General features: G+C 37.2%; 1 protein-coding gene across 1 annotated transcript; it reads right to left on the reverse strand.

Annotated features, from left to right (window-relative positions):
• Nucleotides 1-279: 279 nt before the first annotated feature.
• LOC126822739 (serine hydroxymethyltransferase, mitochondrial) lies at nucleotides 280-26,781 on the reverse strand. Its single transcript, XM_050551783.2, has 12 exons — nucleotides 26,661-26,781; nucleotides 23,016-23,162; nucleotides 18,711-18,790; nucleotides 17,370-17,570; nucleotides 15,495-15,576; nucleotides 13,310-13,432; nucleotides 12,319-12,458; nucleotides 11,223-11,388; nucleotides 10,606-10,705; nucleotides 9,217-9,372; nucleotides 7,707-7,814; nucleotides 280-6,827 (listed from the first exon to the last, which is right to left on the reverse strand). Exons 1-12 carry the CDS (start codon nucleotides 26,694-26,696, stop codon nucleotides 6,700-6,702), a joined length of 1,467 nt encoding a protein of 488 aa, XP_050407740.2. The 5' UTR covers nucleotides 26,697-26,781; the 3' UTR covers nucleotides 280-6,699.
• Between the last annotated feature and the right edge of the window lie 148 nt (nucleotides 26,782-26,929).

A 26,929-nucleotide genomic window follows, 5' to 3' on the forward strand; every position in this document is an offset into this window, starting at 1 on the left:
TGTGCCGATGTCCGGACAAAATTTCCCTCATAGTACACTATATGGCGCATGCCCGTCTTCATTAGCCCAGTTCAGATCAGAACAGTAGGACGTTAAACCCCATTTCATTTCATTTCACTTACACAGTTTTACTTTTAACACCATTTTCCTAACGAAGTTTAAAATCATTTAACAGTTTTTTGATAGGGTACTTTTTTTTAGCCATGTTCAGAAGTTCCTCATTATTCTTATCAAACTATTCTAGATAAATATTTATTTAAAAATACAAACATCTTTACTTTAGTCTCTCTTTTATTGAAGAAATGGTTGCTAGGCAACATCAACAAATACACAAGGTCATAAGGAAAATATCAAGAATAACATTTTTATCAAAAAGTTACTAACATTGATTAAAGAATAAATGTATAAATATCTGTTTGGTTACAAGATTTTCAAAATTAGAATTAAGATAAAACAGATGAATAAACATTTTAAAACATAAAATGTCAGATTTCAGATCATTGTATATGCGTGTATAGATACTGTGTGGATATTATCATCCACAGGTAGCAAGCTATCTATATGATTATTAGTCTTATAACTATTCATTATGTACACACATATAGCACGGAAGTTGTCGTTGCTAGGCAGCAAGATATCCAGCTTGTGCATCGCTAGGCAACAAATTCATCCATTGCTCTTTCTTAATAGTGTTTTCCTTTATCCAGCATGTGCGTAGACTGGATTGCCCTAGTTTGAATTATCTTCACCTTGTCCACAACGAATTTTGGTCTGGATATTAGTGTCCATTTTGCAAACAGTGTCAAAGGTCATACAGAGATTTACCTATAGGACAAATGACCTTCACCTTATGTTCCATGTATATAGGTGGACTGAGACAACATTTTCCATACGTCATTGTGTGGTAACTATATACGCAATGGGGGCACAGTGGTCAACACTGACCTCTTAACAAGAACTTCCCAGGGTCGCATCCAAGCTGATTGTGTGTAGTCATCTGGATAGGACAAGAAACGCCCGGGGTCCATCCACGTACAATATGTGTGTCTAGTCCTCCGGATAGGACAAGAAACTGGGTTCCATCCATGTACACTATGGCAGGTGAAATTTGAACAAGACAACCATTGTTATACAGAAACATTGATGTCCAGGAAAATGTTTACCCTAGCAACCTGTTTACCAGCGTCATACACTAGTTTGTCCAGACCAACAATGGCGGATACGAGGAGGAGGCAATTTGAGCAGGACCGAACAGGACTAGCACTTGTGAATAAATCTTATGTCTCTATATAATATTTCCCTAGCGAATTAAAAATGAGAATACAAATTCTGGTGGTAACAGACAGCTAATACCCGTCTAATCCTGGTCAGATGGAATGACGTAGGTTATCACCATAGTAACATAAGAATGTTTATATATAATATCATCAGAATGTACCAGTAACAGGAATAGTATTTATTTTTTAAAACCAATAATTAGCACTACCAGAATATAATAAACATTAGAACATAAAGGAAGAGGTTATTTATAGCCACATTGTAAATTATCTTTAAATTCTGGTTATCTGTTGAAGCAATTGATGACCTAACCCTAACCCTAGCTCATTGAAGCTACCAACCACTCATTGTGCTTGTTTATAATACAATAAAAAGTTGTCCTGTGTGAAGCCCGTGTCATTACAGGCTTGGGACTGAACAAGACTGGAAGCTTTACGACTAGCCCCCAAATCCATTCACTTTATCAGAGAGAGAGAGAGAGAGAACTAGGGTTTAACGTCCACTCGACATAAGCTAGGTCATTTCGGGACTAACATATGGTTTAATTTTTTTATTTAAATTATTCACTTGCACGTAGAGGTTTTTAACAGTGGGAGGAAACCAGACGACCCTATTCCTTGTCACGTACAACCGGGGATTCGAAACCACGCCAGTTGACTCAATGGCAGGCCTTATGATACAGCGCGCACACGCTAAAAATTCGGCTATCCCCCCCCCACTTGATCAGATAAGTACGGTATATTGTGTCCTGTACATAGGTCTGTCTGATGTAATTTTTTGTGTGTGGTGAGGTCCTCCTGTATTCAGGCCTACCACTGCCCTAACCCTCGTTCTGTATTCAGGCCTACCACTGCCCTAACCCTAAATACTGTGGATGCAAATAACCTCTTCCATATACATGATTCATTAATGACAAATGACTCATAAAGCGTTTAACACTTTGAACAAGTAAAAACAAGAGTAAAATGATTTTTATTCTATTTAGGTTCGTAGCTTATTTACGAAACTACTGTTCCTTAGATCTGCTCAAATCACAGAACCAATATATGTTGTTAAGTATGTTTTCTCGCTTGTCTTACACATCAGAGCCGCAGGCCTGGAAATAACGGTTCTAGATGTACCTGACAAAATGTCAGGCACTAATGAAAGATTACCTGACATTTTCAACTTAGAGCCAGACATGTATTAATAATATCAATAAAAAAGACAACTCAGTGCCAGACAAAATGACAGGCACCAGAGGTTTTATGCCTGACAAAGCCTGAATCTGTGCCTGACATTGTCTGTGAAAGGTGCCTTATTTCCAGGCCTGCAGACCTGGTTTATGGCGGTAGAGGACGACGTAGTTTTGGGACGGTTTCGGAAGTCTCTGTAGTTCAAAGTCCTAAATGTTAATTTAGGGGTTTTGTTTTTAAAACATAAATACGTATCACATTAACAAATTCCATCGGTATCATTCATTCATGTTGCTCAAATTTCTTATAATATTTTAATAACAAATATATATATTTTGGATATGTTTTTATGGTTGTATATGAACACAGCCGAGAAGGAAATATTAAGTAACTATAAATTGACATACGAGATTCCTTCAACTATTTAACCATAAAATACCCATCACCAGAATCAAATTGACTACACTGGAACCTCACAACATGGTGGTTCGATATGATACATGTTTACCTACATAAGGCAGGGTTCAACATCGCCCACAATAGCACTATGAAATATTTCTTGAGGGTATTTAATGAATAAGGAAGGAACTTGCTATAACACAGTGTTATAGTGAAGACCTTCAGTATATAATATATAGGTTACCCACTATAACACATGTTATATAAGTGGACATCAACAACAGTGTTACAGTGAAACCCTTCAGTATAAAATATAGGGTACTAGCTATAACACATAATGGACATCAGTGATGGGATTTCAAACATTTTCTTGTCGGACATTTTTACCGAAAATAAAGGGACATAACTCTTATTGTTATTTAAGCAGGCAGTTTTTAGACCACACACAAAAATCATGTGTCAACAAAATATTCAAATTCGTACGTAATAAAAAATAGGTGCACCTCGTTATTTTTCATATTTAATTCCTGTATGGTATTCAAATTTATGTCAGTAATATTCTTGTCTACTGTGTGTTATAGCTAGTACCGGACATCAACAACAGACATCAACAAGAGTGGGTCTTAAAGTCCACTTCCACCGAGTTTGACAAGAAACCCTTCAATTTATTATATAATCAATATGGTTTAATGACTAGATCTATAAATATCATTCCTAATTAATTTTAATATATACCAGGTAATTACTACCATCATAATTAGATGTATAATAATAATAAAACATTAAACAATTTAAAGGGACAATAACACTCTTGCTGGCTTGACAGCTCCAGAAAATAAAAAATAGCCTTATTCTACAGTAAGTACTAGATGTGTTAGTGTCCTACCTGTTGTGTAAATTATCCATTAAATCCTATTTTACTTGTCCAGAGGGTTCAAAAATATTTTTAAATCCAAGTAACATTTGAAAAGCTTTACGTCAGGCTTTTCAAATCATTGAGTTGAATTTTTTTAATTTTTTAAATTAGGTGTGTTAAGATGAAATTTGTATCATCAATTAATTGGAATATTGTAAAATGGTACAATTTGTTGACCAGAATAAAGATTGGGACATATTACTCAGTTACAACAAGAGTGGTATTGAGCCTTTAATAGAACCACTTCTTCCTGGACAAGGTCTGAGACAACTTGAATTGTTTAACACTAGACATGTATGATGGGTATCAGGTTCGTAATGCTATCTAGAGTAAAATGTAGAAAATCAAAAGTAAAAGAGAAAATTCTTATAAGACATATAGAAATAGACTTCACAAATTAAAAACACTTATATGGATATACTATTTCTGAATTTATTAACATACTACGTCTCATAACACATACAAGGTATCTCATAACACATACAAGGTATCGTTATCAAGCAAATAAATGAAATGAAAAGGGGTTTAACATCCTACTGTTCTGCTCGTATACAGAGCCAATGAAGACGGCCATACGCCATACTGTGTCCTATGAGGAAAATTTTGCCTGGGCAGCAGAACTATGGCCTAAACTTATATCGAATTCCAACTGCCAAGGGATCTTTTATGTGCACAGGACCTCGGTTTTTCATCCCATCCGAATGACTAGACAGCTGTCCTTGACAGGCCCTCTGTCCTGCACCACTGACAAGGGGATATCAAGCAAATAATCTAGATAACGATACCTGTATGTGTATCGAAACGTAGCAGGTTAATAAAGAGAGGGAATTGGGGTTTAACGTCCACTCAACACAAACCAGGTCATTTCGGGACTAACACATGGTTCAATTTTATTTCAATAATCTGCATGCGAGTAGGGTTCTTTAGCAGTGGGAGGAAACCAGAAGACCCGGAGAAAACCCACGAGGTTGGACAGACGACCCTACTCTTTGTTACGCACAGCCGGAGAATCTAAACCATGCCAGCTGACTCTATGACAGACCTTATGATACAGCACACGCACACTAACCAAGCGGCCATTCTCTCCCTCTCCCTCCGACTTTAAGATAAGAATTTCCCCTTTTAGTTTTGATTTTCTAGTTATGAATATTGTGACTGACTGATATATGGCCATATACCCCAATAACAAGACATTATACATGTAGAAATATACAAGAGACTAAATTATATTTATTATACAGATTTCATGGCTATAACAGCTACCTCCATAAAAATACAGATCTATATTTAATATACAGATTTCATGGCTATAACAGCAAGCTGGTTAAAATACAGATCTATATTTAATATACAGATTTCATGGCTATAACAGCAAGCTGGTAAAAATACAGATCTATATTTCGTTTCGTTTTTTTTATACTTGATATGGCCTCTACTACATGAAGATCTGACCGGTTGTACTGGAAGCTTGTGTCAGGGGTCATGCGAGTGACTTTTGACCCTATACACATCAGACATTTGATTAATCAATGCCAAGAACTCTCCGCAACAGACTGTTTCATTGGCTAATCCCTCACATTAACCAGAACGTAGGTTATATAACATCTCTTCCAGATCGTAGTGTAATAAAGACAAGTAAAACGAAATTTTGAACTATAAAAAACGAAACAAAAGAGGATCTGTGTTTTAATCAGATTGGTACATTTACCTCCATAAAAATAATATTTTCACTGGGAAAATTTATAAATAATATCAATAACTTCTTAACAAAAATATTTCATTCAACTATGCTGATGGATTCAAAACGGAGACACCAGTTAGGCCTGTTTTCAATGTACATGTATGCTTTCTCGCCAGTGAAAAAGTCGCTCTAATCTAAATGTTATGGAATCGTTTCCATGTAATCCGCGAAAACACGTACATAGAAAACAGACTTTAGATTGTGGTGTTTTAATTAAAAGTTTGTCTGCTGCATCTCATACTAAGGTAAATCTGATCAATTGGCTATGGGGTGATCATATTTACTCAATGAACAGGTCTCCGTGGACCACTGAATCAGTGTTTGGGGTGATCATCATTTAGCTATATTTACTGAATGAACAGGCCTCTGTGGACCACCGTACCTATTGTATCAGTGTTCGATAAAGTCTTTAGCAGAGCCTCAATTTAATCAAACGGAATCCAAGAAGGGAGATTATTTACCACTGAGATTTTGTTTTTATAATTAAATGTTAAATAATCCATCTGATTATATTAGATATTAGATAATGACTAAAAACTGCAATCAGCAACTTTAATCAAGTCCAAGCATTAAAAGAGGCACTATGCGAGAGAGAGAGAGAGATAGAGCGAAATTTGCCAATTGCTTTCACCTTTTTCTGGCTTCAAATGTTATATAAGTTATTATTTAAACATTTATTCACATGAAAAATCCATAATCAACTCTCTGGATCATTAGATGGCTTAGATATTGAGAGAAGTAGATCATGCCCACCAGGACTGAAAATCAAGACTTTGTTTATTATCATGGCAATGGTTCTTGACAATCAAGAACTGTGTACAGAGTTTCCATCTGTTAATTATGGCTATTTCTTGTCAAAATGTCAAACTTTCATTACTTTGGAATGAAATTTTCAATATATTCATTTTTTATTCTCTATTTTTGAACTATTTTGAATAGCCAGAACTTTATCTAAAACTCGCATAATGTATCTTTTAGAAAATGTCGGGTTCAGACAAGATCAGTTGCCTGTTTCAATATTTTAACATTGTACAAGCTTCGGATTATCCATAACTTGTTTCCTAATGTAACCATATTTAAAAATATCTGAACAATTTCCATATTATGCTGTCTCAATCCAATTCACCAAATCATTTCACCATCCATTCCAAAAATAAAATATTTATAAAATCATCTAAAGGTCTTCATCATTATCGATCAGGAAGTCCTGGCATCGGATATTTCCCCGCAAACTCACCAACTTCTTCTTTAAGGGCCTTGATTTGTTTTAAAATATCGCCATCACTCACAACATATTCCTTGAATTCTTTTAATTTTTCTGTAAAAAACAAGAGAAGATTTACTGCACATTAATTCATAATGTTCAACCTCTTGGGTTTTCTCTGGGTCCTCCGGTTTCCTTTTACTGCTAAAAACCCATCCATAATTAAAATAAAATTGAACTATGTGATTCTCTCTCTATCTCTCTCTCTCCCTCCCCCTCTCTCTCCCTCCCCCCTCCCCTCTCTCCCTCCCCCTCTCTCTCTCTCCCTCCCTCCCCCCTCCCCCTCTCTCTCTCATTCTCTGTCTCTCTCTCTCTCTGTCTCTAGCTGTGTGGCTAGGTTACCTCCATCACAGCTAGGACAGATGACCTTCACACTGTGTTCGATGTACACAGATGAACCAAGACAATATTTCCAGACAGTTGAAAATCCTCCTTTGCAGTATATGATGTGTAACCTTAGAAATAAAAGCCGCTAAAATTTTGTTTCAAAATGACCTAAGTATTGTCTTAACGAAACAATAAACCAGTGGTTGCAATGCAAGATACGCCCACATTTTGCAAGAGATGGATAGATTTTTTGTACAATCAGGGGCCATAACCCAGAAAGTTACGTTCCGATATGTGCGACAGGAATCAAGATCTGTGGGATATAAACATAGAGAGAGAGAGAGAAATGGGGGTTTAACGTCCACTCGACACAAACTAGGTCATTTCGGGACTAACACCTGGTTCAATTTTATTTCAATCAGTCGTTTGCGCGTAGGGGTCTTTAGCAGTGGGAGGAAACCGGAGGACCCGGAGAAAACCCACAAGGTTGGACAGGCGACCCTACTCCTGTCACGTACAACCGGGGATATAAACATAAATTTCAAGTTTCAGCAAAATCGGATAAAAATTGTGACTTTTTTTTACTCTGTATATATTGTTACTTACTGGTAGATTTTTGTGCTTGAAGACCAATTTTAACACCTTTATCTAAAAGTTGTACAACTTTATAAAAATCTTCTTCATTCATTCCTCTAGAGGATAAAGCAGGAGCACCTGTTAATTAATTACAGTAGGTTATAGGTAAGTCAATTATATACATAGAATGAGAACATCAGCAGGTCGTTGGTTCTCTAACCTCAAGGTCTGGGGTTTGATCCTTGTATTGAATGAGAAAGAAACTCATTTCCCCTGTTAGAAATGAAATGAAATGGGGTTTAACGTCCTACTGTTCTGCTCCTATACTGGGATAATTAAGCCGGGTATACGCCATACAGTGTGCTATGAGGGAAATTTTGCCCGGGCAGCAGAGCTACAACCTACTCTTATATTAAATTCCAACTGCCAAGGGATCTTTTACGTGCACGCCAATGTGTACACGGGACCTCGGTTTTTCATCACACCGGAACGACTAGACAGCTGTCCTTGTCAGACCCTCCGTCCTGCATCACTGACAAGGGGGAACCACGCCGGAAAATCTGGATGAACTTTCTCGGCCAATGCAGGGATTGGACACCCTACTTCCAGGCTAGCTAGCCAGCGTCTTACCCATTTAGCCACCATGACTCCCCTTCCCTTGTTAGAGTTACAGGATGGGAGGCCATGGAAGAACCTGATCCTCCCATGTACAAATAAAAGAACCCTTGGCAGTTGGAAATCAACAAAGAACAGACAGAAACTCTGCTTTCCGGGCAAAAATTTCCCTCATAGCACATGTCTGTCTTCATTACCTTGGTTGGTGAAAAAAAAAGATAGGATATTACATTACCCCCCCCACCCATTTCATTTAATCTAACTGACCATTGACCTACGTAATCACCATATGGTATATATATATATCTGATATCAGATGATGACCTATGACCTTACCATATGGTATAGCAGGGTCAGATGATGACCTATGACCTTACCATATGGTATAGCAGGGTCTAAATGTATTAGCACAACTATAAAGAAGCAATAAAGTTGAAAGGTACTCCAACTCAAGCTGGTTTCAACACTGGTTTAATAACATCTTAAAATATTTATTCACTCATCTGGGAGCTTGTCAGAAATAACGATATTCCATATTGCTGTAAACATACTTATGATGTACCATTTTAAAGTAATTTTTCGCTCAAGAGCTTGTCAGAAATAATGATTTTTCCATATTGTGCTAACGTAGATAAATGAAATGGGGTTTAACGTCCTACTGTTCTGCTCCGAACTGGGCTAATGAAGACGGGCATACACCATACAGTGTGCTATGAGGGAAATTTTGTCCAGACCGCGGCACTACGGCCTACTCTTATATCAAATTCCAACTGTCATGGGATCTTTTACGTGTACGACAATGTGTACACGGGGACCTTGGTTTTTCGTCCCATCCGAACGACTAGACAGCTGTCCTTGTCAGGCCCTGAATCCTGCATCACTGACAAGGGGGAACCCTAACCTAGATATATATAGGCCTACTTACCTAATCTGAGCCCACCAGGGGTCATGGCACTTTTATCACCAGCACACGTGTTTTTATTAACTGTAATATTACACAGTTCCAATATTCTCTCAACACGAGCTCCATCTGTTCCTTTAGATCGTAAATCAACTAAGACTAAATGATTATCTGTTCCTCCTACAAAATAAACAACAACAATCAGTTTCCATGGATACACCTGTCATAATAAAATTCAAATGGAGGGGGTCGGGCTGTCAAAGCAGTGAAGCCACAATGGGGTCCCCAGGGCCTGTTTCTGGGTTAGAAGGGCCTGCATAAACAAAGAAATTTTGAATTATCAAAAGACCAAAAGACACAAGTAGTAGTTTGAGGACCAAGTTTAATTATGATATCTTGAATTGTTTAAATGGAACAATTTGGGACAGACAAACAGAAGGGACCCAATTCAAAATCCATCAGCAGTGTCGATATGGCCATTAAACAGGTGAGATAAAGAGAAATGGGGTTTAATGTCCACTCGACACAAACTAGGTCATTTCGGGACTAACATGGTTCAAGCAGGAAATTGAAAACACAACACAACAGACCTTATGATCCAACACACAATCTGATTAAAATACAGATCTATATTTCGTTTCGTTTTTTTATACTTTCGATGGCCTTACACTACATGAAGATCTGACAAGTTTTAGCGATAGGTCCAGAGCCGGACTGGTAGGCCAAAGACCCACCTGTCAGGTCATTGACCACGGCCGACGCATGTACGTAATGAAGGCGCGTCACTAGCAAGCCGAAGGCGCATTAGCATCCGTGGAGGGTCTGGGGCCCCCTCCCCTCAGGAAAATTTTAAAAATTGACAACTGCAAACCCATTTTCCAAGCATTTCAGACCAAAGCTTCCTATCTTTTCTTTCTCCTGTTCTGTGTCCTGTCCTATTGTCATCGCCTTTCTTCTTTCTTTTTTTTTTTTCTTATTTCATTTCTCTTTTTTCTTTTTTCTTTATAAGCTTTTTTTTAATGAGCTTAGGCCCACCTGTCACGGACAGGTGGACAGGTGGGCCCAGTCCGGCACTGGATAGGTCACGTCAGGGGTCAAAAGACCGACTTATGACCCTATGACGTCAGACACTTGATTAACCAATCAGCATTGATGTTACTAGTGGATTACCCACAGTTCCGAGAAAAACATGCCTAAAGCTCGCCGTAACAGACCGTTTCATTGGCTTATCCCTGACCCCATTCAGAACACGAGTTATATAACAGCTCTTCCAGATCCAAGTGTAGTAAAGACAAGTAAAACAAAATTTTGAACTATAAAAATGAAACGAAATAGGATCTGTGTTTTAATCAGGTTGTCCAACACACACTCGTTAATCCATTCACCCGACAGGTGAGATAAAGATAATCCTACCTGAGACAACTTTATAATCATGTTTAACTAAAGCGTCTGATAAAGCTTTAGCGTTCTTTAAAACTTGTAGTTGATATTGACGATATTCTGGTAGCTGTGCCTGTAAAACAACAAACAATCACCATGAATTAAACTAGAATTAAAACTTTATTTGCAGCCAGAATTGTAAAATTATCATTAGTGGTCTGACTACATTGATCGCTAGAGTTATATCCCTTTAACCATATTGACAGTTTCTATCTAACCTCAAGCCCAACTAGAAATGTTTGTGCAGGATGAATGGACTGGTAAGCAAAGCATGTGTAGTATGGATGGGACAAAAAACATGCATATTAGGCCAAAGAACCATATGTTGAATAGACATTAAACTCCATTTCTCTAAGTTTGCCTGTCCTGTCTAACCTTGTGGGTTTTCTCTGGGTTTTCCTGTATCCTCCCACCCGTAAATGCTAGAAAATTATTGAAATAAAAATTACCATGAGTCCCAAAAGGAGATATTTAGTGTTGATTGGTTGTAAAAACCAAGGCAGACAGTTCATAATTTTTATAAATTGTCCTAATTATGGTGTAAATATTTTGCAATAAAACATTTCTCCGATTCAATGTGTTATATTTACCTCCAACAATGCTGTAGCTACTCCTGCGATCTGATGTTCATGAGGTCCACCTTGTAGAGCGGGAAAGATGGCATTATTTATCTTCTTCTCAAAATCGTATTCTATTTTAGCACCGGTTTTAGGATGAACAGATTTAATTCCTTTACGATAAAATATAATTCCAGCTCTAGATAAAATATAAAATATAATTCCCTTAGGATAAAATATAATTCCAGCTCTAAATAAAATATAATTCCAGCTCTAAATAAAATATAATTCCAGCTCTAAATAAAATATAATTCCCTTATTATAAAATACAATTCCAGCTCTAAATAAAATATAAAATATAATTCCCTTACGATAAAATATAATTCCAGCTCTAGATAAATATAAAATATAATTCCCTTAGGATAAAATATAATTCCCTTACAATAAAATATAATTCCCTTACAATAAAATATAATTCCAACGCTAGATGGAACATAAATTTAAAATTTCTCATGTATTTATTTCTTAAATAAATGTGGATTGGGTAACAAAAACAAATCCTCCAATAAAAAGGACTGTTATGTTCACCAATCGTCCAATAACTAAAAATTGTTTCAACAAAGGATCACTTGAGTACAGAGAATGTCTACGTAGAGTTTTATGGAATTAATCCTGATATATCAGAATTATCAGCTAACGTTAGATAATTTATACCTAGTCCATGTAGTTCTATGATACTAAATCGCTTGATTGGAAAATACGAGAAATATCGCCAAAATGTATTACCTTTGTCCAGGTTTTATGATGTATGAGACAGAATGTATTTATCCCTACCTTGGTCCACGTTTTAACGTACTATTCGTGATGTATTTATCCCTAATCGATGTATTTATGCCTAACTTGGTCCACGTTTTATGATACTAATCGTGATGTATTTATCCCTACCTTGGTCCACGTTTTATGATACTAATCGTGATGTATTTATCCCTAACTTGGTCCACGTTTTATGATACTAATCGTGATGTATTTATCCCTAACTTGGTCCACGTTTTATGATACTAATCGTGATGTATTTATCCCTAACTTGGTCCACGTTTTATGATACTAATCGTGATGTATTTATCCCTACCTTGGTCCCCGTAGAGTTTTATGTGTTGTAGAAGAGACGACATCAGCGTAATCAAATGGACTAGGTATTACATCAGCTGCTACTAGACCAGATATATGAGACATGTCCGCTAACATCACAGCTTTACTATCATCACAGATCTGTTATAAATAAAAAATATATATCGTATTTCATTTAAACTTTAAAACATAAGTAAACAAAACGTATATATTACACTGTAACCAGGGTATCATTTAATCTTGTGTATATAGCACTAATTTCTTTCACATTCGTTTAATATCAAAGCTTTGTTTAAAAATTTGTAAAAACTGTTCAAAATCACCATAAATAGTTTAATTTGTACTTGTGTCAGGTTTAAAGCTGACTGATTAATTTTGATAATGCGTGTTCAATTTACAAGTATTTAATTCACGAAGTTTTAAACAAAGATTTGATATTGAATGAATGTGAAAGAAATTAGTGCTAGATTAAATGATATCTAGGTTACAGTGTTAATACTTAAAGGAGCTAAATCGCTAATATTTAGGACCTAGAAATTGACACAAATGGGTCCCAACGTATATAATAATTATAATATGAATGTATATAAACTGATTTACATTCAATCTTTTCTGTTTTTACTGTAATTTCTAATCAGTTATGTTGGCCGAAATACGCCAGAAGCCCAGATAGTATTTATTGCACATGCTCTCCAGATAAGAATATGACGTCACCGTTTGACCACTGATCCATACATATATATATAGATCAGTGCGTTTGACACGACTTGTGGAATATGTCTAACCTTGTTCTTTAAGTCGCTTCGTGTACCAGTGGTAAAATGTTTATTTTGTCTTAAATATTGAATATCAGAAGCCCATCTTTTCCCGATAAGACCACAACATCAATGTTGATTTAAATTGACAAATAATTTGTGTTTTCAATGTTGAAGACTTTGCTTCTCACTCTCTCTACGGATCAAACCTGTATATCGATTCCAGTAATAACTCACCTGTCTAAAAGTCTCGTATTCTAATAATCTAGAATAAGCTGTCGTACCGGCTATAATTAATTTAGGTCGGAATAATCTCGATGTTTCACGGAGTTTATCATAATCTATATAGCCACTTACTGGCTGTAAAAATATAAAATATAAAATACATCAGTATCGATCATCCATAAAAATAATTCTTATATCATATAAAAATTCTCAGATACATCAAAGAGTAATTAATAGAAGCTAGTGTCAATATATCCACTCACTGGCTGTAAAATAAAATACATATAATACATCAGTATGGATCATCCATAAAAATAATTCTTATATCATATAAAAATGAAATCAAATAAAATGGGGTTTAATGTCCTACTGTTTTGCTCTGAACTGGGCTAATGAAGACGGACATACACCATACAGTGTGCTATGAGGGAAATTTTGCCCGGACAGTGGCACTACTGCCTACTCTTATATCAAATTCCAACTGTCAAGGGGTCTTTTACTTGCACGCGAATGTGTACACGGGACCTCGGTTTTTCGTCTCATCCGAATGACTAGACAGCTGTTCTTGTCAGGCCCTCCCTCCTGCATCACTGACAAGGGGGAACCATGCCGGAAAATCTGGATGAACTTTCTCGGCAAATGCAGGGATCGAACACCTGACCTACAGGCTAGCGAGCCAGTGTCTTACCCACCATGACCCCCGAATATCATATAAAAATTCTCAGATGCATGAAAGAGTAATTAACAGTAGCTAGTGTCAATTTCAAGAATAGTCGATTCAATAATAGTTATAAATGAAAAGAAATTGGGTTTGACGTCCTACTGTTATGCTCCAACTGGGCTACAGCCCACTCTTACATTGAATTCCAACTGCCAAGGGTTCTTTTACATGCATGTAAATGGTATGCAGGACCTCAGTTTTTCACCCCATTTGAACGACTAAACATTGTCTTTGCCAGGCACTTCATCCTGCACCACTGACATGGGGGAATCACGCTGGAGAAATAACAATAAACATGATCGAATCCTTGTTGAATACGGGGATCACGTGGCTAAGACGCTGGCTCGCTACGCTAGCCTGGAGGCCGAGTGTTCGATCCCTGCATTGGCCGAGAAAGTTCATTCAGATTTTCCGGCGTGGTTCCCCCTTGTCAGTGATGCAGGATGGAGGGCCTGACAAGCTGTCTAGTCGTTCGGATGGAACGAAAAACCGAGGTCCCGTGTACACACTGGCGTGCACGTAAAAGATCCCTTGGCAGTTTGAATTTGATATAAGAGTAGGCCGTAGCGCCGCTGCCCGGGCAAAATTTCCCTCGTAGCATGGCGTATGCCCGTCTTCATTAGCCCAGGTTAGGAGCAGAACAGTAGGACGTTAAACCCAATTTCATTTCATTTCATTTCCTTGTTGAATATTTTGATGGACACAGAAGCAGTTTGATTAAAACACAGATCCTATTTCACTTCTTTTTTTTTAAAGTTCAAATATCATTTGGCTTAGACAGTGGGATCTGGTGTTGACATTTCATAATAGTTTCGACACAAACTAGGTCATTTCGGGACTAACATTTGGTTCAATTACACATCAATAATTCGCTTGCACATAGGGGTCTTTAGCAGTGGGAGGAAACCGGAGGACCCGGAGAACATCCACAAGGTTGGACAGACGACCCTACTCTCTGTCACGTACAACTGGGGATTCGAAACCACACCACTTGACTCAATGGCAGGCCTTATGATACAGCACGCGTGTGCTAACCATTCAGCCATCACCCCCCCTCCCCCACATTTGATAATGAACTTCTGTTTCCGGTTGATTGTGATAGGCATGTGAGAAGAGAACATCCGTTGTAAGGGACGCGAGCTGTTAGTTGTTTATTGATGTGTAATTAATGAAACGTGATATGAGACAGTAAGTATATTTGATAATAGAAAAATAAACACCGGAAAACTGTTTAAATATACCACATTAGCCAATGAAATGGCAGTTTTTGCCAAGCTTTATGCGAAGTGTTCACAGAATTATGGGAAACATCTATAGTGCAATAGGCAACAAAATGAAACGTCATTCTATCAACGTTCACCTATATGACCCCTGACCTCACCTATATGACCCCTGACCTCACCTATATGACCCCTGACCTCACCTACATGACCCCTGACCTCACACACAAACAGAAGGTAATAATAACCAACTTACGTTTATTCTATACGGCATGGATTCAAAATATATAGATGTAGCCGATACTCTTTTAGTATCTGTCATAAAACCATGCGTTAGACTAAAACATAGAAAAATACACTGTAACCCGGGTATCATTTAATCTTGTGTATCTAGCATTAATTTCTTTTACATTCGTTTAATATCAAATCTTCGTAAAAACTGTTTAAAATCACCAAAAATCATGTAATTTAGAAATTAATGGTAAATATACAAGATTAATAGATAACCATGTTACAGTGATACCATTAGACCAAACAAAAGATAAATATTTCTGGTTGTCATACAATCCTAACCTAACATCTGATGTGGGAGGAGGGTTTTTATTTTTGTGTTTTTTTTTGTGTATACACATCAAATTGTTTGTTTATAGGAATGTATGATTATCCAGTATCATAGGATTGTGTACTTGATAAATGAGCCTAAATGCTTGATTATCCAGTATTATTTATGATTGTCATTAACATTTATCAGGTTTGTGTACTTGATAAATGTGCCTAAATGTATGATTATCCAGTATCATAAATTTATGCTTGTCAATAACACTTATCAGGGTTGTGTAGTTGATTAATGAGACTATGGAGTCATTCAAATTTTATTTATAGATATACTTCCTGTATCCAGGTAATCATTGAGTATGTTTTAATTTTTCATCTGAAGGACTAGACACTGGTCCATATTAGCACTCCATCCTGTACCATTGACAAGGGGGGGAAACCATACTGGAAAATCCTGCGGAACTTCCCCGGCCTCCTGGTTAGTCGGACAAGATCTTACTCACTGAGCCCCTCCGGCTTCCAATCCCGTCCATAAGAGAGAGAGGGAGAGAGAGAGAGAGAGAAATGGGGTTTGATGTCCACTCGACACAAACTAGGTCGTTTTATGACTAACATGCAGTTAAATTTTATTCCAATAATTTGCTTGCACGAAGGGGTCTTTAGTAGTGAGGGGACACCGGAGGAAATTGAGAAAAAACATGAGGTTGGATAGGTGACCCTACTTCTTGTCACGTACAACTGGGGATTCGAAACCAGTTGACTCAGTGACAGACCTTATGATACAGCGCTAACCATTTCCCCTCCCCCTCGTTACGGGGTTGTGACTCATCTTACAAAGTAGTAGTCGGATAATATAATCTCCTCCACGTAACCTAAAATGGCGGTGTTTGGGTGACTTGCCTTTCAACCATCCATCTCCCATCACAGTAAACAAGGTTCCGTGTGTAGTATGATGGAGGAATTGCGAACAAATGTAAGACACGTGCAATATAAAATATAATGAAATGTATCTAAAAATAACTCTTGAATAATTACCATCCCCCAATTGTCTACTTACTGTCCTCCATCAGGTAAAGGGGGGGGGGGGGGTTGGATGGCTCAATGGTTAGCATGTGCGCACTGTATCATAAGGCCTGTCATTGAGTCAACTGGCGTGGTTTTGAATCCCCAGTTGTATGTGACAAGGAGTAGGGTCGCCTGTCCAACCTTGGGGGTTTTCTACGAGCAAGTGAATTATTGAAATAAAATTAAACCATATGTTAGACCCAAAATGACCTAGTTTGTGTCGAGTGGATATTAAACCCCATTTCTCTCTCCCCCTCTCTCGATCAGGTAAATCCACTGAACCCCCAACCCCCTGTTAAAATAAGAAAGCTATAAGAACTGAAGAGGACTGTTGACTACTTACTATCCTCCATCTCGTAAATCTAGACCCATGAGACGGTCATGTGTTAAACCACTAGATCCCAAACCCCCTGTCAAAGGACTGTTTACTACTTATTGTCCTCCATCCATTAAATCCACTAGACCCCCCACCCCCCCCTGTCAGGTAAATCTATTATTATTGACTACTTACTGTCCTCCATCTGGTAAATCTAGACCCATAATACGGTCATGAGGGTTTAATAAACCAGTAAAAACAGCAAAATTAGCCGGACTACCCGAATACGGTTGAACATTTACACCCCATTTCTCTGGATCAAGACGAAACGTTTCCAACGCTCTCTTCTGACATAATCTTTCAACTTCATCAATAAATTCATTACCTCCGTAATATCTGAAGTTTAAAATTTAAAATCAATGGTTTAATGGCTGAGAGCGAGACATTACGTAATAGAAAGATATTGCTCTTGTAATTACGGAATGGAAATAAACTATTTGAAATCAATGGTTTAATGATTGTGAGCGAGACAATAGAAAGATACTGTACTTGTAATTACGGAATGGAAATAAACTATTTGAAATCAATGGTTTAATAGTTGAGAGCGAGACATTACGTAATAGAAAGATACTGCTCTTGTAATTACGGAATGGAAATAAACTATTTAAAATCAATGGTTTAATGATTGAGAGCGAGACAATACGTAGAAAGATACTGTACTTGTAATTACGGAATAGAAATAAACCATTTTTGACTGATATTCAAATTTACCATGGAGATAGAAGCCAACCATGCAAACTGTCAATGTCGTGGTATTTGTAGGTTTTTCTATCCTTATTGTGAATATGTGTCTGACTCAGTGTGTCTGAGATTATGAAAGGTAAGCACTAATTATTTGACACCTGTAAACCCTCTTATCAAGCCTGGACATACGGCAGATTTCACAAATAATCTAGTACAGATAATCACATAACATTAATACAGGCCTGGACATATGGCACATGTCACAGACACTGTCAACTACAGATTATCACAACGTATATATACAAGCGTATATGTCAATAGGAAATTATACAAGGATGGACAAAAGGCACCTCTCACAGACCTTGTTAGACAAAAATTATCACATAGTGCACTAGCAGATAACCCAGCGCTGCATAGGTTGAAAGTAGTATAATTCCGAAACGAGAAGCAGTAGTCCAACTCCATCTGGGCCATGGTATTCCCTGGTCCGAGCTACCCCCATACACGTAATTTCAAACCCGGAACAGCCCTAGTATAGCCGCCAACCCTGAACAGACAGACAAACGACAGTCACAAATATTAGTATATAAATATGTCATCTGAGACAGGTGCCGTGTTTCCAGGCATGCAGATTATCAAGGCCATATATTTGTTCAAACTTCAGGCCTAGGGTCTGGTTAATAGAGGCAACTTACTAATATAAACCCTATCATTCAGTCAGACCATATATAGTTTCAAACGTTGATTTATCTGAGCCATGATAACAATTTAATAATTTATTGGTAATCTTACCTGGCACCAGGATAGCCTTCGGAATATTTATTTGTTAAACATGATCCAAGGGCTTCCAATACAGCTCGACTAGCAAAATTCTGGAAAAAAATACAATTTAAAAAACAGTTTAAACAAGATATGATTCTCTTGAACTGAATGTATTATTTTCTCTAGTTGGGTGGTTGAATGGTCTAACGTGTCCACTTTAGGTCATTGAACTGTTTCAATGGCATTTAGTAATTGAACTAGAGTATACAGGTCACAATTCTATGGAATACAATTACTGCTTTTTACTGAGCGACGTTTCGACTAGGCTTCTCTAGTCGTTATCAAGCTATGATAAAAAATGAAAATATGACAGGACAATATATACATGTACACAACAATGCTTAGTTAATGCTGGCAAAACCAGGGATCTCCCTTAATTACGTGTACCTAAAGGTAATCTAATGGGTTTTAATAATGACAAACATTGAAAGAAAATGAAATTTGATGAAATGTTATGAACTACCCCTTTCACTGAAATAAATACAAATGATAAATGAATAGTTTGTTGTTGAGTATTTACAACGATTTGATGAGGTTTTAATAATGACAACATCCCAAGAAGATGAGATTTGATTGGTATTATGACAAAAATAATTGATATGTGCATGTTGATGCGAGTGATTCTACTGATATACGAAAAACCCTTAGAACATTGGCTGCACAAATGATCAATAGTCCCCTGAAGGCTGACAATTTAAAATATTGAGTAGTACTTACACTGGATGTTATAGTGATGAAGAAAGGCAGGATTTCATTTTCTTTCAACATTTGTCATTATTAAAACCCACTAATCATTGTGTATACTCCACAACAACTTATCCATAATCAATTAGTCAATTTTTAGGTTAATTTGTATTATTGCTTATTAGCGTTTAATAAAATTAGATTACCTTTAGGTACATGTAATTAAGGGAGATCCCTGGTTTTGCCAGCATTAACTAAGCATTGTTGTGTACATGTATTTATTGTCCTGTCATATTTTCATTTTTTATCATAGCTTGATAATGACTAGAGAAGCCTAGTCGAAACGTCGCTCAGTAAAAAGCAGTATACATGTATGTATTCCATAGAATTGTGACCTGTATACTTTAGGTCATTGAATCTCTGTCTGTCTGTCTGTCTGTCTGTCTCTCTCTCTCTCACACATTGTCCATCAAGCAATAGCCTGGGGCATGGTTGTCCCTTGTCAGTGGTGCAGGCCCGAGGAGAACATTCTACTATTCGGCTTCAATTGGGCTAATGAAGACAGGCATACGCCATACAATGTACTGTGAGGGAAATTCTGCCCAGTCAGCAGCGCTACAGCCTACTCTTAAATCGAATACTAAATGCCAAGGGTTCTTTTACGTGCACGCCAATGTATACATGGGACCTCGTTTTTTCTTCCTATCCCAACGTCTAGACAGCTGTCCTTGTCAGGCCCTCCGTCCTACACCACTGACAAGGGGAAACCATGTCGGAAAATCCTGCTGAACTTTCTCAGACCGGAGGAGAACAAGATCTAGCTAATTGTTCAGATATATTGTCACTGTATGCCAGCCTTCATTATCCAAGTCAGTACAAATAGGACCATAAACATCATGGCATTTCATTTATTTCAGTTCATTTAACCTGAATAACTGCTTACAACAACAGTTACATGGGATTTTGCCAAAAATAATATTTGCTGTAGAATTAACATCTATCTATCATCTCGTTATGTCGTTTTTTTATCAAACTATTTTTGTCATGCAATTAAAAACATTAATCCTGAATGCACTCATAATCTACATGTACTTTATTTGCTCCATCTCGGCTAATGGCCCAAGCTATGCAGTGTGCTATGAGGGAACTTTGGCCTGAAAAGCTGGGTTACGACCTGTTTAGGAGAAAGCCTACACACATTCTGTTTCGAATTTTTAGTCCATTTAACCATGCTAGAATTTCTAGTTCAAACATGTAAGTTTTTTCTTTCAGAACTTTTTATGAAATAATTTAAACCCATTTTAAAAAGTCGTTATTTGGCCACATGCTGTATTTGGCCACAAGAAGTGTTCTGGCGTGGTTCCCTCTTGTCACTGGTGCAGCATGGGAAAACTTATATAGTCGTTTGGATTGGACGAAATACAGTGTACATATTGGGGTGCATGTAAAAGAAGTTATGTCAGTTGGAATTCGATATAAGAGCAGGTTGTAGGGCCGCTGTGATGGCAAAATTTCACTCATAGTAGACTGCATGTCATATGGACTTGTTCATTAACCCAGTTGGAGCAGAAAAGTAGGAAGCTAAACCCCATTTCTTTTCAGTTTTCATTTTACGTGTAAGGTATTCATAGATAGATCAGTTATATAGACAGGGGGTTGGGTGGTTTAATGTGTTAGATCATAAGGTCTGTCATTGAGGCAAGTGTAAGGGTTTCTATTTCCCGCTTGTATGTGACAAGTTGTAGAGTCGCTTGTCCAAACTTGTGGGTTTTCTATGAGTTCTTTGATTTCCTCCCTCTGCTAAAGACTCCCACGCTCTAGCGAGTTATTTAAATAAAAATTGATCCAGTGGATGTTAAACCCCATTCCTCTCTCTACGTATATTTCAAGCGAATTATTGAAATACAACTGAACCATCTGTTAGTCTCAAAATGACCTAGTTTAAGTCGAGTGGATGTTAAAACCCAATTCTCTACGTCTACCTCTAGAGCTCTATATATGGAGATTTTTACCAGTTCTCGTAAAAAAATATTTTTCCTCTTCAAAAGAGTCAACCTTGAACTCAACTTTACATAAGATCTTCATGTATGTCATGATATATAATAAATATGTCACACAAATGATATACAAGACTTTAAGACATTTATCTACCAGTGTATAAAGGTCAAACTATATACATGTAGGTCAGTAGAATTACATGTACATGTAGGTCAATAAAAAATATACATTTCTGTAAAAAACTTGTGTAATATATCTTACGACAAGAGAAGTGCAGTTGATGTCTGTTAAAGATATATTGTATCATTTCAGTCATAAAATATGACGTAATTCCATGGTAACAGACGTACATTTAAACTTGTTATATTATTATCTAACCATGAATAATTAACAGTTTGGGCTTTATATAGAATTTTTATTAGGTCTACTTCTAATATTATCTAACCATGAAATGAAATGAAATGAAAGGCGTTTAACATCCTACTGTTCTGCTCCGAACTGGGCTAATGAAGACGGGCATACGCCATACAGTGTGCTATGAGGGAAATTTTGCCCGGGCAGCGGCACTATCGCCTACTCTTATATCGAATTCCAACTGCCGAGGGATCTTTTACGTGCATTCCAATGTATACACGGGACCTCGTTTTTTTGTCTCATCCGAAGGACTAGACAGCTGCCTTGTCCGGCCCTCCGTCCTGCATCACTGACAAGGGGGAACCACGCCGGAAAATCTGGATGAACTTTCTCGGCCAATGCAGGGATCGAACACCCGACCTCCAGGCTAGCGAGCCAGTGTCTTACCCACTTAGCCACGTGATCCCCATCTAACCATGAATAATTAACTATTTTGGTTTTATATAGAATTAAAGACATGTTTTACGTATCAACCAACTGACATATGATTTTAAATGTTCACGAACACCTCAAATAAGTATTGGCTCCTCAAAGTACAGGTAACTGACGTACAGAAATAAACACCATGATTCACCTGCATGAACATAGTTACAAAACTCTGTGAATTGTCCTGTGGAATTTAAAAGTTTTAATTCTGGTAAGAAAGGGTACTAATACTACATTTGGATTCTTGTAACCCAGTAAATTAGAAGTTATGGCGGACGTACATATATTCTAGTAACGGACATGTGTGTTGGATTAGAAGATGTCATTGAGTCACGTAGCGTGGTTTCGATTTCCTGTTTCTACATGTCCAACTTTGCGGGTTTTTGTCCGGTTTCCTCCCACAGCTAAAGACCCATATTCACCAGCGAGTTATTGAAATAAAATTGAACCATATGTTAGTACCAAATTATACTGAGTGGCTGTTAAACCCCCCATTTCTCTCTGTTTTTGAATGATATAATCAAGTCTTGAAATAAGCCACCTGTCACAGACAATGTCAGGCACAGATTCAGGCTTTGTCCGGTACTAAACCTCTGGTACCTGTCATTTTGTACGGCACTGATTTGTCTTTTTTATTGATATTAATAATACATGTCCGGCACTAAGTTGAAAATGTCAACTACTATTTCGTTAGTGCTTGACATTTTGTCGGGTACATCTAAAACCGTTATTTGCAGGCCTGGATATAATTACCTCTGAGGCTATCAGTTCCAATCCATATGTTTGTCGATGTTTTTCTTTTGATACAATTCCCATCAACTCCGGATCACTTTCAGATAACGGTTCATTACCAGTCCACAAACTTTGACACTTTAAAATCTCCACCAAACGGGATGAACCCTGAAATAAAAGCAGTTTAACTTGTTAGAATGTTTTACACAGTTACACAGTCTTGTGGCTTTAACGTCTAAAATAATAATAGTAATAAAAAAAAACGTAGAATGGACTAAGTAGGCGTAAACGACTGTCGTTCAATTTGGACTGTTCACGTATTTCACAGAACATAATTGTTTAGACATTACAATATTTGTTTTAAACAGTGAATACAAATCACTTTATATACTTTCATATTACCGTACATTAATATGTGATTCTAGACCCATTTTCTGCAAGCAATGGTGGCTAAGTGGGTAAGATGCTGGATCGCTAGCCTGGAGGTCGGTTGTTCGACCCCTACATTGGCAGAGAAAGTTCATCAGGATTTTCCGTCGTGGTTTCCCCTTGTCAGTGGTGCAGGATGGAGGGACTGACAAGGACAGCTGTCTAGTCGTTTGGATGGGATGAAAAACCGAGGTCCCGTGTACATATTGGCATGCACGTAAAAGATCCCTTGGCAGTTGGAATTACGATATAAGAGTAGGACTTAGTGCCACTGACCAGGCAAAAATTTCCCTCATAGCATACTGTATGGCATATGTCCGTCTTTATTAGCCCAGTAAGAGCAGAAAGGTAGGACGTTAAATCCAATTTCATTTCATTTCATTTTAGAACCATTTTCGTCCATATTAAAGTTCCCAAGAATATATGTATATTTATCTATACCCCCTTGGCTTTAACATACATGTTAATAATTTACCATGTAATAGTTTACGTATTCACTCTATATCTCCATATATCATCTTAATTATAGTTGACAACAACAATGTAATTTACATTTTGATATATATCATTCAATTAACATGTAAAACAGAAAAATAGAATAAATTATTGTGAACAGCATTAAACATAAATTATATAAGAGCCATATCTATCTGCCTATTACACGTGTTTATTCTGGCTTAAAATATAAATTATTAATATTTAGACATTTATATGGCAAGCCTACAATCAACTCTATTATCAACAGGCCGAAATTCAAATGAATTTGAGCACCCGTGAGATTTTTAATACATGTATGGATGATCGAGACTTAGTCTCGATTGTCAAGTACCGTTGCTACGACAATAAGCAATCTAGGCTACATCTTTAAATAGTCGTAACTATGTTCAGAATGAAGAATTGAATAAAATTTTTGATGTACCCATTTTTCATTATCTAAATCTCACAAACACCTAAGGCATCTTCAAAGGGAGATTAGATAAGATTAGATAAAGAGCTGACAGTTCTCACTCTATAATTATAATACAATGTATTTAAAAAATAAACAATGAAAACAGAATATGTTGAAACTTTTAGTTCAAATTACTTCACTCTCGTTGTTACGATATTAACCAATGTCTCGACTATCAATTTTTACAGTTAATCATTAATGACCGTTGAACCGCAGATCGGATTTAAATCTGTTGAAAATCTGGAGTATATGATGCCATCGAGAGTTGATTATGGTCTTGATAAGTTAATTAATGTCTAATTAATAGTTTACATAAGATTTAAGGCCTAAAGAAAGCAGTCATTGTTTTTTAAGGCAAGCTATCAGTCTCAAGCGCCTGCTGCTCCGACCGAGGGGAGCTTTTTCTCCATTTCCTTAAAATTGAAAATCGCTCTCCTTTACAAAGTCATGGGGGGTTTATTATCATTTATGAAACCAGGAATGACCCTCTAACAATAACATGCAGTTATTGATCTTCGGAACCATTTCCCATACACACAACAAATCACTCTCCTTAATATCAGATCATTCTCCTTAATTTCTAAATCACTCTTCTTATCGAAACTGGGAGAGCTTTTTTCGGGGAGCGATTTTTTCAATTTGTTCATTAAGGGAAGCTTTTTTTGGCTCTCCTCTAAAATACAAACAACAACGACTGAGAAAGACCCGCAATAGGCAGATTTACTTCTTGTATAATTTACATGATGTATGTTTAAGTACTTTGTTGTATTGTATTGAGTCGAGGAGCCATGTGGCTCAGTGATTAAATGGTATCCAGGAGGTCCGTGGTTCGATACTGTGTGTTGGCCGAGCAGGTACGTACCTACGTATTCTTATACAAGGACAAACGCCCTGGCAAGGAAAGCATCTAGTCATCATGGGACAAAAAAAAAAATGTCCAGTGTAAATGTTGGTGTAAAAGAAATTACTCATTATCTTTAGCAATTTTATTATTAATTTTTGTGCACATCTGTTTTAGTAAATTTTATCCAGTTTTTTTCAGATTACTGGTAATCTGTTTTCAGTAGAAAAATATGCTTAATGAATCAAACTTTAATTCGGTCTATAAATGAAATGGGGATCAGTGGGTAAGACGCTGGCTGGCTAGCCTGGAAGTTGGATGTTCTGTTCGATGCCTGCATTGGCAGAGAAAGTTCATCCAGATTTTTCCGCGTGATCCCCCTTGTCAGTGGTGCTGGACGCAGGACCTGACAAGGACAGCTGTACATCTAGTCGTTCATATAAATGAAATGAATAAAATGGGGTTTAACGTCCTACTGTTCTGCTCCAACTGGGCTAATGAAGACGGGCTTACGTCGTACAGTGTGCCATGAGGGAAATTTTGCACGGGCAGCGGCGCTATAACAGCTTTCTCTTATCAAATTCAAACGGCCAAGGGCTCTTTTATATGCATGTGTACACAGGAACTCATTTTTTTTTTGCCCATCCGAATGACTACTTATTGAGGCCTACTGCACTACTAACAAGGAGGAACCATGGCCAACGCTGGGAATGAACACTAGGACCTCCAGGTTAGCGAGTCAACTTCTTACTCAATCAGACACTGTGTCTCCTGATGAAGCTGCTCACAAACGACAACCAACCAGATGAAAATTTTTGTTGGAATTTATAAACTAGAGGTGTTCAGTAAAATTGATATTTACCATAAATTCATTGATTGTTTGTGACCAGCTTTAATCCTGAATGAATTTCTCGTGGCCCAAATATTTTATGGAGGAACTGTGCCATAGGCCTAGGCATACCCATCCCACAGCCCCTTTGTGTGGCACCATTCACAATTTATAGACGTCAGCAACAGATGAACTGGTTAGCCTACTATATGTAACACTATTGTTTACTAAGCATTTATATAAAAAAAAAAATTTTTATTTTGTACTGCATGTAAATTGTAAAATTAATTTGCCGTTAGATCTACCAACACATACAATACAAAGTATAAAATTTATCCGTTCATTCTTACTGGGAAAGACTGATAGTGACGTTAAATTGTACCGTATGTAAAAATTGAAGCCGACCAGGGTGATGTAACAACTTGTTTGACAAACATATTGTATTTACAACCCTCGGCTATAACCTAGATTTTTATATTTTTTTTGTCTTGAAGGAAATGGTGAAGAAATTCTATTTTAAAAAAAGACCAGACACGTGGCAGTGCCAACTGAACATTCGGTAATTCCAGGAACCGCTTTATATACAGTGTTTACATTTATATAATTTTAAATACTCACCCGAACGGTAAAAACAGTCCGAACACTTGCCAACATCGTTGTCTAACTGTAACTGTTCACTCAACGACGTTGACCTGACCCGTATTCGAGTCAAGGCTGCATGCCATGTGTTGATGGAAACTTGATCTTGTCATTAAATGGAGTTATCTCCCTTACACTAAGTTCCGAACAACAGCACTACTACAGCCACAGGCCGAGCAAAACCCATAACACAAATGCGGACATAACCACATAGACAAGGCAAGAAACAACACTATATAATATTATGT

This window comes from Patella vulgata, chromosome 5 (assembly GCF_932274485.2).
Source record: "Patella vulgata chromosome 5, xgPatVulg1.2, whole genome shotgun sequence".
Lineage (NCBI taxonomy): Eukaryota > Metazoa > Mollusca > Gastropoda > Patellidae > Patella > Patella vulgata.